General features: G+C 43.0%; 1 protein-coding gene across 5 annotated transcripts in view; it reads left to right on the top strand.

Moving 5' to 3' along the window:
- The window catches only part of LOC148019374 (FMN binding protein), a 135,163-nt gene that overhangs the window by 62,426 nt on the left and 59,813 nt on the right, over positions 1-12,924 (top strand). For all 5 annotated transcript variants that reach the window (XM_087661019.1, XM_087661017.1, XM_087661016.1 and 2 more), the window contains exons 3-4: positions 8,331-8,417; positions 9,124-9,222. In XM_087661019.1, the coding sequence (XP_087517145.1) occupies positions 8,331-8,417; positions 9,124-9,222 (186 nt within the window). The remainder of the gene's footprint in view (positions 1-8,330; positions 8,418-9,123; positions 9,223-12,924) is intronic.

Raw genomic sequence — 12,924 nt, 5'->3', positions numbered from 1 at the left:
TAATGACTGGACTTCTTGTTGCATTTGAGTAAATGCTTTGAGCATTTCTTCACCGGTATGCTGAGTAACAGTGGTTGTCGGTGTCAAGGATTGTAATAACTAGCATGCAGTTCTTGGTTGATGCATGCTTTCCAGCTTGTGTAGGATGAACATGTTTGCTTGATTTTTAGTTTCTGGAGCCACAATATTTGGTTTAGGCAAATCATAGGGTTTAGAAAATAACCCTTTTCTTATTTTATCCTTATTCTTTTTGGTTTTAGAAGAGGATGTGTCAGTGTCGGAAGTGTCTGATGATTCAAAGAAATCATACTTCTTTTGTTTTCCTTTTAAGTCTTTTGGAAAACCATTTTTGGGGTAGGAACTGAAGGCTGAAGCTATGAATTTCTGTTTCTTATCTCCTGGAAATAAGATTTGTGAGCATTTACTGGATGAAATCTAGATGGCATGATTGTATCATCATCCGAAACTTTTGTTGCATCACAAACAGTGTCTTCTGATGTATCTTCTTCTTCGGGCTCTTCTTCCTCAACTATATGCCAAGAATAGGAAGAACTTGCTGTAGCAGAAGCTTCTGATTCAGAGGATTCTATCTTAGTAATAGAATCACTGCCATACTCACTGTCATAAGAGTATTCAGTGTTCGAATAACTGTCATGTGAATAACAGCGATCATTATCAATGTGATGTTGCATCATATTGACCTTAGCGGCATTTGCTTGCTCTTTTTTCTTTAGGCATTTGTTAGCCAGGTGAGAAGCAATTCCACAAATGAAACATTTCAGTTCCTTTTTCTTTGACTCATTCATATGCTCTTGTTTATACTGTGCCTTTCCTTTTGAGTATTTGTATGACTTTCTTGAATGCCCCGAGTATCTATGGCTTGTATCATCTTGTTTATTAAAAAATGACATAGCATGAGCATAAGTTCTGTGATACCTGGAAGGATGGCGATGTCTGTGATACCGATGTTTGTACCTTGATACATTGTCACAATTGCATTTGTCACAACCAAAATCCATATCAAACTTATATGCCTGCTTGTAGATGGATTGGGAAAACCTTTGATTCAACTAAGCCATTTTCTGGTGGTGACAAACTTCTTTTACTGTTTGTTCTATGGTTTGAATGATCTATTCTACACTATCTGTAAAGTCTCTATTTTCTGTTTGCAATAAAATGGAATGGGCTCTGGGAAGGAGCAAACAAGATGTTCCTTCATGGTATTGTCATGAGCTCCTAAGCCTTCGTACAAAAGATCTTGCATATAGATCAACTATTTTTTGTACATGCGGCGGTTGCAAAGCTTTGACTTAAAAAATGCTTCACGAGCTTCTAAGACATCATCAAGTTTATTGCCAACTATTTCTCCTAGTAATAATTCAAAAAATATATGTACAGGGTCTGGATTCTGTGCAATGATGACTTTTACATGTGGATGAATGGATGTCCACCAATGCTTGATTCCACCCAATCCACCTTTGGGAGTCCCTCCGCGATCTCCACCTAGAACCTGTTACGTGCTCTAACATTCGTAGGGGCATAGACATTGAGGACTTCAAGGCACGAGTCCCCAATATCCAATCTGATCCATAGAACCCTCCCTACCACTATCGTCCCGTGGTCTTGAACACAGGCGGTGAGAATTGGGCCAATACAGGTGCACACGCCTCCACTCCTACCATGGGCACCTATGGTGTCCTCCCAATAGGTGTGCGAGCTTCCCGGGAGCACCTTCCCTACCCGCTAGGTTTGGGTGGGAGTGAGCTTGTGCTTTTGTAGGAGTAAGATGTCGATCTGTCCGGCAAGGGCAGGCTGCAGCTCCTGCCGAACAATCAACTTCCTGGAACCATGTGCCCCGCTATAGTGGAGACTATTCACATTCCAGGATGTGAGGTGTAGCCTCATGGGAAAACCTGCGACGACTGACCGAACAGGCATCTGTTTGGTGTGGAAGTTGCTAATGAGGAGGAAGAAATATGGGACATGCGAGTACGCTTTGCCGAAGGTTTGTAGGGCGAACTCCAGTCCCCCATGGTGGCCCTCAGCCAAACCATAGGGGTGATAGATGCTCGAGGTGGTACTATCACTGTATCTATCAGCCATGCTGAGAGGCGTGACTCTGTACATTGGTAGAAGCGGGCCGCTTGTGCCAGGGGCCACTTGATCACATCCCTCAGAGCTCTTCACTGTTGGTGCGAGGAGGATGTGGGCGTGTGTGGCTCATCACTTCCTGCGGGAGGAGTGGGGGTAGGTCTGGGGGGGATCCCCTGAAACGGGTGCGGATTAGGGGGGGTGCTCAGCAAGGGGGGTGGTGGGGGGGGAGACTGGAGAGGATCGAGGGATGGTGGGATGGTCGGAGGTATGTGGCAAGTGTGGGGGGGGGGGCTGGTGGCCCTGGAAGGGGAGGGATGTGGGCCAGGGTCAGTGGAGGGAATCTGGGAGGTGGGGGTGCGGGCTGTGGGATCTCAAGTGGGGTAGTCTGTGGCGCAGGTTGTGGCTGTGGGGGATTGCGGTCCTGCCGGGTGGAGTGGGCAGGGGGGGGGGGCTGTGGAGTGCTTTGTCGAGAGGGTGTCGCTTGCCCTCTTGCTCCCTGCTGTCGAGGCTGCATTTGAGGAGCTGGCTGCGTCTCCCTCTCTGTTGTCTCTGGACCCGTGTGAAGCCGTCAGCATCCACTTGTGGGCCGGTTTGCGGAGCCGCCTTGGCTCCAAAATGCGTGCAATCTGCTGCATGATGCCCAAAGTCATGGCAGCGTAGGCATTGCCCTGGTTGCCCAGTCACAATGACCTGCTGCCTAAAGGAGTGACCTCATGCCTCAAATTGTCTTTCACGGGCACTCGTACCTTTGGGACACCTACAGTTGTTATTGCATCCGTGAAGGAGGCAGGAAGAACTGTGCCGAAGAGTCGTTCAAAGTCCTCCACTAATTGGCGGTACTCTACCGCCAGTCCGGGGAAAAGTAAAGTGACTGGATGTCTGAGAAATTTGTTGTGGAGCGCAAATTACTCCACAGTGAAGCCGCTATACCAGGGAACCTTGTAAATGACCCCCTTCATGGAGGCATAGGGCGAGCTCTCCACTAACTCACGAGTTGCATCCGCAGAGGTGAGTCGAACCATGAAGATCCCTCGGCCTATGAGGGCTGTCTCCACAATCTGTGCTGTGCCAATGCGCACCGTGGAGTGGAGCCAATCCCGCAGCTAGGACCTCGATGGGGAATGTCCAATAACTTGACCAAAGATCGCTGTTTCTTTCAACTCTTATCTCTGTTGCACAGACGGCTAAGAGCTGTTCCTCAGAGAGGATGATGCGCAAGGTGTTTGACTGGGGGGGCACTCGCAGAATGCGCCGGCGTCTAACTAGAGGTTTCCATTGCGTGTTCCTGTTGGGAATCTATCTATCATGCTGTTGTGCTACTGCGGGGGAGAATTGCTGTAGAGGGGAGGGAGCAACTGGAGCTTGGGGGAGGGGGGGAGTTGATGGCGAGGAGGGGGATGGGGGAGGGGGAATTCTGTTTTCAAACGCTGATGTGACCTCATGACGGAGGTGGGGGAGCGCGTGCGCAGGGGGGGGGGGGGGGAACGGAGGGGGGGCGAGAAAGGGCGGAGCGTGGGCGGGCGGGTAGGAGGGGTGCAGGGAGGGCGGTGGCCGTAGGGCCGGGGGGGGGAGGAGAGGCTTGTCAAGCGGGAGGGGGGAGGACTAGCGAAAGGGCGCAGAGCGGGGGAAGGAGGTCTGGCGCAAGACGGGGGGGTTTTGGCGCAGGCGGGGGGAAGGGAGGACTGGCACGGATCGACTGTTCAGTCGAGACGGGGGGGCAGTGTCATGTCGTGATGGCGGGAGCTAACTATGGAGAAGTGACTACCTATGATGAAATAACTTTGTTGTTATTGGATAGAATAATGAATAACACCAATTTGTGTTTTCTATGTCACATGAGTCATACAATATATGTATATGAAACTTTCATATATTTTAATATCTTGAATGAAATCCATTTTCAACATTTTACGAAATTTGTATGAAACCTATGAAATCCGTTTCATATCTCCCATTTCAAAAACCCTTGGTAACTATGGTTGGATGTGAAGACTACTTTTTTGAATGATGATCCTTATGAGGACATTTATACAATCTCTTGGATTTGTTTAGAACGGCTTAGAGAGAGTAAAGTGTGCCGGTTGCATAAGGCCCTCTATGGTTTGAAATAGGCACCTAGGGCATGGTATGAAAAGGTACATGCATATTTGATTGCACTTGGCTTCAGTAATTGGCACATTCAAAGCATGCTTTATGCCCACAAAGATGGGGACAATCTCTAGACTCTCATTCTTTATGTGGATGATATGCTTTTGACTAGACCTCATGAGACACAAATTGCAGCCTTAAAGGCTGAATCACAGCATGTTTTAGATGTCAGAGATCTTGGCTACTTGCACTACTATCTTGGCATATAGTTTACTATAGTTGAGGAGGGCATTGTTTTGCAATAGTCTAAGTACATTGGGCAGGTCCATGAACATTTTCAAACACGAGTTTACTATAGTTGAGGAGGGCATTGTTTTGCAATAGTCTAAGTACATTGGGCAGGTCCATGAACATTTTCAAACACGAGTGCAAGCCTATCTCTACTTTAGTTAAAACAAGTCACATGTTTACACTTGAGGATGCAGGAGATTCATTTGATATTTGTCTCTATCAAGTTGTTGGAATTCTATTGTATTTGTGTAATAGAGAATTGGATACTCGGTTTCGGGTCTCTCGGTTGGCACGCTTAAAGCTTAGCCCGAGTACTACGCATTGACAAGAAGTCAAACATGTCTTTCGCTATCTTAAAGGCACACATACATTGGGCCTTTTCTATCTTAAAGGCACTTCTCTTTGCTTGCATGCATTCACAGACAGTGGACTGGGTTGGATGTTTTGATACACGGGTGTCTACTAGTGGTAATTGTTTCATGTGTGGTGATTTATGTATCTCTTGGTTGAGCAATAAGTAGTCTACAATGACCACATCTAGCTATGATGCTGAATACAAGGCAACATTTACAACTACATTGGTATGTGTATGGCTCAGGCCCCCTTTGGTCGATATCTTAGTGTGGGACAGTAGTCACCCACACCTATCTATACTGATAGTCAAAGTGCGGTGCAGTTGTGCAGAAGCTAGTATTTCATGATCTCACTAAGCACATTGAAGTGCATTATCATTATGTGAGAGAAAGGCTCCATGCAGGAGAGATTGACTTGGTTTACGTCCTTGCATAGGACAACTTGGCAGATGTGTTTACAAAAGCTCTATTTAGAGAGAACTTTGAAGCCTTTCGCAAGTATTAGATTTAATACCATTTGGGGATTGATTTGCTGATTCCATATATACATTCACATCATTCACTTGAGGGGAGTTTGTTACACTTATCAAGCTCTTCTGTAGTTTTGGTATGAATGCTCCCTTATCCATAGGTACTTTTTACCTTCTAGTTGGAGAAGGGTATTTTTCCCATGTGAACACCTATCAGTGGGTGTGGCACTTCACTACCTTTGGAGCATCAGACCTGAGGTGGCTGATAAACCCTAATTTCTGCTGTAAATTAGGGTTTACAGCAGTCAATGCTCATGTTGTACACTTTTAATGGCTGATATCTGGCTGAAGTGGCAAAGAACCACTGAGGGAATGATTATATGAGAGAGAGATGAAGAGAGAAAATGTAGTGATCTATCACTGAGGATGGATGAAATTCACTGCTGTCCTACTGAGATTGGCTGCTAACCTACAACCCTATCCATACAAGAGCCCCACATGTAGTTGGTAGCCTTGGGGAACCCGTGATCAGCTGTTGCCTGATTTCTTGGGCCTTGAATTTGTTGTTCCTTCAGCTGAAATCTGCCCAAACAGTAGGTGGCTGCAGCAAAACTCCTCTCTTCCCAGCTTGGCACAATTGAAATTAGTCTGTCTCTCTTCTCCAACCCCCAATCAAGCTTTACACTCTTGCATTGGAAAGTTTTGCCAAGTGGCAGCCTTCCCTATCCAAATTTCAGCTAAATATTTTTTTCCCAGAATTGATAATTCTGAAAATTAATTTCAGCTTTAGTCCCTAATGAGAAAATTAATAGCATCTGCCCACAATTGAATTGGCTAGGTTGTTTCTCCTCCCAAGTGTGCACATTTAATCAATGTCCAAGCCAAATGCTAAGCAAAGCATAAAAAATACACGTCCATGTGATGGGGGCTTATAGGAGGCAGAGTTGGTAGGTGCGATTGAAACCAGCCTTCCTCCTTGGATAGGGTGGTAAATAACCTGATTAAGCACTAGTTATAGCAATTATGGACATTGGACACCTTGTTGGCCCCAAAACTGGTGCTCCTTTCAGTATTTATTTAATTTAATTGAAAAAGAAGTTGATTTACAATGGGATTCTTCCAATCTCTTTTGGTATTCCAACTTCACTTGCTGTCCAAAATGACCAGAAAGTCTTCAATTTGATTTGCCTCTTGATTTGAATAGTCAATTGGTCTTCAACCGCTTTGATGGAGATGAAAAATGTTCCAAATTCATTGATTTGTTGGTTCCTCCACTTGAATTTGACTAAAAGTAACCTCAGCCCTGCTGAATCCAAGTCTTGGAGCTTTCAATTTTTGGCATGCTTTCCAAGGTTGTTGCTAAACCCTAATTTCTGTTGCAGATTAGGGTTTACATCAGTGAAATCTGAAATTTCTTAGCCTTTGGTGATCTCAATGCTTTAATCTTTGGAGCAAGGTTGGGAGGTGAGAGAGAATGCTAAGGAGAGAGAAAATTGAGACTTGCTTCGTGAAGAATTGAATAAAATCTGTCATTTACTGCTGTTGCACTATCTCAATAACTTATAGATGCAAAGAACTGAAGAAAATCAGTCGTTTATTGTTGCTGTCCTATCTCAACAACCTGTAGATGTTGTCATTTGTTCTTAATTGGTCTTCTTCTACCCCTAGCTGCCTCAGAAGGTCTTCCAATGGCTACAAATCAAACGAGCAACATCTCCTCCCTCTCTCTTGCAGGTTGAATCTACTCAAATGTCTCTCTCCAGCCTCCAAAGACGTTTTTCAGTCTTGCATGGGCATTTTTGACACATGGCAGCCTTTCTAAATTGTTTTTCCAGCAGTATCCATAATTAAATATTAATTCTTAGTCTTTAAATACTAAAAATTAATCTAATAATAATTTTAGTACCATGAAAAATAATTTTGTTGGCTAATAATTAATTTGGCTAGGCAACTTCCATTCCCAAGTGTGTCTGTGCCATCTTTGACCATCAAATTGGCATTAGGTACTATTGAATGCCATTTCTCTAGTGTCACCAACTGACACTTATGGCTAAATGAATGGCCTAGGCCAACAACTAGTACTAGATACCACCAAGTACGTGTGCGGTATAGCTCACAACAACTTTTGCCTTTGAGATCCCGTGATTTCCTCGGGTCTCAGGCTCGTAGATTTACTTTAACCCTAGTTACACTTCACATGTGCAACATTTACTTAACCATGCGATTAAAAATTAATCCACATGTTAAGTGGGGTTTTAAAAATACATGTCCTCATGATAGCGATGAAGAGCAAAGAATGGGAGGTGGAAATGGCAAGAGGGGAAAGGCTGAGAGCAAGCGGTGTCAACACAAATGGTGCAGGGTAGGAGTAGGTCCATCTGGCGTAGTAGCAATAGGGTTAGTCACCAGTTTGCTGGGTAGTTTAGCTGAGAGTATAGAAATGAACTTAACAGTTTTTTCCCATCATTACACGACTTTGGTGTAGTCCTACTCAAAGAATGAGAAAAGTGAAGGTGATAGAGGGTTAGAGATTTGTTGGGAGAACATCTGTCTGAGTTTTGTCATACCTCAAAAGAGATTTGGTTTATGCATTTACACAGTTGGAATATCTACACATATCTTACCTCACTTGCATCAAATCATTGTAAGCATACATGCACTCCAAGATATAGTGGAAGGTCTAAGAGTGCAGAACACTATTTGGATGGGCTCAGCAATAATAAAAGAAAAACTGGATCCTTTACATTCATTATTACCTTTGGGCAAACATTTGGAGCAACCAATACCTTTAAAATATAGCCAAATGAAGGTGGCCAATTTGGGGTAAAAGAGAACAAACAAATATCAACTGTCAACCAACTGCTGCTCTTTATAAACTATAAAATGCGGACACATGATTATATGCTTCTGTCAAGTCTGGAAAGTAGTGAACTGTGTGTTGCTGTTAATCAAAAACCTTAGCTGACAACTTTTTCATTTGCGTGCATTGGCATTGAGTTTTAACTTCTGACTCGCCTAATGTTGTGAAATACAGAAAACTGCTGCCAGGCTTTCGATTATTGAAGAAGCACGGACTGTCTTGGATAAAAGCTTAAATGCTGTTATGTCTACAGTATCTCAGGTGATTTCAGATTTTTATACAGATGTTTGCATTATATGGTATGATTTTCAGGATCTCACACAGCTGAATAGAAATGATATAAAGATTTTGCTCCTGAATGCTACTGTTACTTATTGTTTTGAAAAGCATTTTGGGGCTCATGTAGGCCGTGTTGGGATCCTATCATGGGCCTGGTTGTAAACCTCCATAAATGAATGGTTATTTCATCTCTCTCTCTCTCACACACACACATATTGGCTGTGGCATTTATAATAGAGATTGACATGTTGAAAACAAGGGCCATACATCTTTTGATAGTTGCTGTGACATGTTTTCACTTGACCATAATTCGACCTACAACCTGTTGAGATTCAAAGTCCTATCTTGTCTGATAGAATCGCTACAAATTATTGCTACTATCTAGTAGTATTGTTGTGTGTCCTTAGGCATACGTCATCTTTGTCTGAGAATGTTTTCTGATAAATATTTTACCAAAGTATTGAACCTTAGTTTGAGAAATCTAGGCCTTTTGAGCAAGACTGTGGTGGGTGGCACGTGTTAACAGCCGTGAACATTTCAATCTTGCTCTTCAAGTGCACTTTAAACCAATGTTTTGGCTTATATAGAGGTCATGATAACTTAGTGTAGTTTGGTATCAATGTTCTCTAACGTAGAGATTAAATTTTGATTTTATTCTTCTCTTAAGCTGCTTGTTCGTGATGCACAGAAGTTTGAGGGCTTTCCATATGGATCATTTCTTGACATTGTGGCTGATGAAGATGGAAGCATACTTATTGCAGTTAGCACTTTGGCACCACACACAAAGGTATATTGTCATCATTTAAAAAAAAACTTTTCTATAGTAGTTATTTGGGATAGTCTATGCTTCTTTTTGCATGTTGCAGCCTTAGTTATTGCATGAAGTCGATTTCTATTTCATTTTTTTTGGCTAGGATTTTTGGATGAAGAAAGGCTATGAATAAATCCGCTCACGAATTTGGAGTAGGATGAGCTCAGTAGGCCATAGGTAATCATCTTGGGGAGTGTTGATACCCCTACCACTATATGTGGATGGTATTGTGCTCAGCTCAAATACCCTAGAAGGGTTGTAGCACCACCTAGATGCACTACATCCTCCTTATCAAGAGAGAAAGATCTTATAGTGAACATATCTAGGGACAAAGATGGTTTTCTACCGAAAGCACCTTCTACATGTGTCTTTCTGATGGTTTGTGATGTGGCTAAGATACATGGACACACACTTGTCCCATGGACTACAATGTGCCATTGGTTAACTTTGCACATCATTGTACCAGTTATGGATAGAGACCTGTTGCTATGGGACAGATTCCTTTCCCCATAGGGCTGGATTTACTGGCTTTGCCAGCTTGAGCTGAAGTCTGAGTGCCCAATGTACTATAGGATTAGAGGGGACTTCTACTATTTGTTCTATGAGGGATTTGGACTAGTATCTAGGGTGATGGACTTCCTAGACTAGCATTGCTTTGAACTCGTCCCTTTGGAGTTGTACTGACATAGAGATAATATCTTATAGTCTCGAGGGAGGTATCTTGAGGATTCACAACACCCTTACTAACTTTTTTAAAGCTACGGGTTTACCTGAGACTTCAAAGCATACCTTAGACAGAATCATGGCTCCATCACAAGGAGTCACCTTAGGTAGAGTCACCAAGAGATGTAGAGCATCCCACCTGTGGCTCGTTGGTCCATCTTTGTGCTCAAGGTACCACTGGAGGATACAAATGATACTGGCATGCCATTGAGGAGCTCTATCTTGGTGTTTAAGTCCATGTTGGATAGAACCATGATAGATACCTTGGGATAATACTGATCCCTAGATTAGTTTCATATTGTATTAGAACCTTAGTGTGTTTTTAGTATTTTTAGTTATTTGTTGTTTCCTAGCTAGATGTTTCCTTTTAGACTATAGTTTCTTTATCCTTCTTGGGAAACACAACAATTCCTTGAACTTTAGATGTATCTATTTTTGTCTCATAGGCTTGACATGAGGGACCTGCACACAGAGCTAGACATTTTCGATCTTTCACAGCTTAGTGCGGTGCAGGAGAAGGGCATTTCTATCCAGATTGGAGCACAAGTTTTACTAGATATTCTTGGGATAGGATAGCAAGGAGGCATGGAAGGTGTTCCAGGAGCCTTGAGCCCATACACTCATCACCTCCCTAGATACGTGGCATGCATATGCTACCTCATTATACCAGGTACATGGGTAGCTCTCATTGCTATTGGAAAATGGCAGCCAGCTATGGAGAGAGAGAGGAGAGACAATGACAGCAAGAGTGTGAGCTGAAGCAAAAAGAGAAGAGTGTACTTGCTAGAATATGAAAGATAGAGTGAAAGTACACTTATGTTTAGGTCAAGGGTTGACCTAACCAGCCTTCCACCAACTAACTAGAGTTAGGTTTATTTTACTTTAAGTTTCTAAGACACTGGGTGTACACACCTTACATTGACACTTTAATAAGTGTCCACACCACACAAATTACATTGGGCACTGCCCATAGAATCGGAAAATTCTAACACCCCCCTGCAGTGCCAATGTGATGAAGTACAATGATGATCAATCGCCAAAGGGTAACAAGTTTAAGAACTTTCGAAAAGCCTCAAACTTCTCACGTGGTATTGCCTTGGTGAAAATGTCTGCAACATTTTTCTGTGTGGGTACATACGTCAAGCTGATCTCTCCTGCATAGCATCTCTCTCTGATATAATGGTAATGCACCTCTATGTGTTTCGTGCGAGCATGAAACACAGAATTTCGTGCTACTGCAATAGCACTTTGACTATTAGAAAGAAATGGATGAAGGATCCTCCAATGGTAAATGTAGATTAGCTAACAATCTGCGCAATCATACACATTCCATTGTTGCTATGAAGGTTGCCTTGTACTCATCCTCACAAGATGAGGTAGCCACTGTAGGCTGTTTCTTGCTTAGCCATGAAATGCATGAACGGCCTAGAAAGAAATAGTGTCCACTAGTAGATTGCCTAGTGTTTGCATCACCAGCCCAATCTGAATCACTGTAAGCCTATAAGTACAAGTCTCCCCCCTAGGAAATAATAATACATGTGATTGAGTACCTTGCAAATATCTGAAGATTCGCTTAACAGCTTGCCAATGTATGGTCCGTGGGCTATGCATATACCTGCTCACATGAGATACTGCATATTGAATGTCAGGGCGTGTGTTGCAAAGATAAATAAGACAGCCAACAACGTGGCTGTAAATTGCAACATTAGACATCTCTTCACCATCATGCATAGACAGCTTCCTGGCTCCATAGGAGTGCACATAGGTTTGCAATCTTGTATACTAAACCTATGTAACAGCTTATCCACATATTGTGACTATGACATGATGATACCATGTTGATTTTGGGTGAATTGAATCCCCAAATAATAGTGTAGGCAGCCCGTATCTGACATAGCAAATGCATGTTTCAATTCAGCCTTAAAATTTGCAGTTTTTTCTTATGTAGGTCCAGTGAACAGCATGCTATCTACATAAAGAATGATAATCAGCAAGTCCCCCCCCTCATTCTTAATGTATAGAGTGGGAGTAGTTGGACTATTTTTGAACCCTTTGCTAGCCAAATAAGCATCAATTTTGGAGTACCATGCATGAGGAGCCTGTTTGAGACCATAAAGAGCTTTATATAGCACTTGCATACCATGTGCTCTTTCCCCTTAACCACAAACCATGGAGGTTGTGACACATAAACATCCTTATATAAATCCCCATTCAATAATGCTGTCTTAATGTCCAACTGATGTGCTTTCCAGCCATAATTTGCAGCCATAGCAATCACACATCTCACCATACCTATACGGGATGTAGGAGCAAAAGTTTCTTCATAATCTGTGCCCTTCTTCTGTGCATAGCCTTTTGCTACCAACCGTGCTTTGTACTTGTCAATTGTACCATTAGCCTTGTGTTTGAGTTTAAAAACCCATTTTGTGCCAATGGCCTTCTTGCTAGGTGGTAAATCCGCAAGATCCCATGTAGAGTTAGTGGCAATAGAGTCTAACTCATCCTGCATGGCTTGCATCCAATATACATCTTGCTGAGCTTCGTCCGAGGAAGTAGGCTCATAATCATCCAATAGTGAGCTCATAAACTTCCGTAAAATCAATCAAATGTGCCCCCCCTGCATCATTTGCTGCATTTTTGGTAGCCCCTCTAGTGCGTTGAGGTATAGGAGCATCCATTTTTCTCTCCTGGAGAGTCTGTAACAGCCATCTTGGGACTATTTTGGCTGCATTTACAGCAGCCCTTTCATGCTGTACTGCTTCTTCCACTGCATGTGGCAAACCATCATTGATACCTTGCTGTTCGGCAGCATATGGTGCAGCAACAGCTTGCTGTATGTATTAAGTCTGTCTTGCCATTTACAGCAGGCATAGACTCCAAAGTAAGTGGCAAAAGACCCTCAAAGACATCATCAATGTCATGGGTGGCTGGCATTTGAAACTGATCATGTGAAAA

This window comes from Lygodium microphyllum, chromosome 20 (genome assembly GCF_053477565.2).
Source record: "Lygodium microphyllum isolate KBCC chromosome 20, Lygodium_microphyllum_v1.1.10, whole genome shotgun sequence".
NCBI lineage: Eukaryota > Viridiplantae > Streptophyta > Polypodiopsida > Schizaeales > Lygodiaceae > Lygodium > Lygodium microphyllum.
This window is presented reverse-complemented; position numbering and strand designations above follow the sequence as displayed.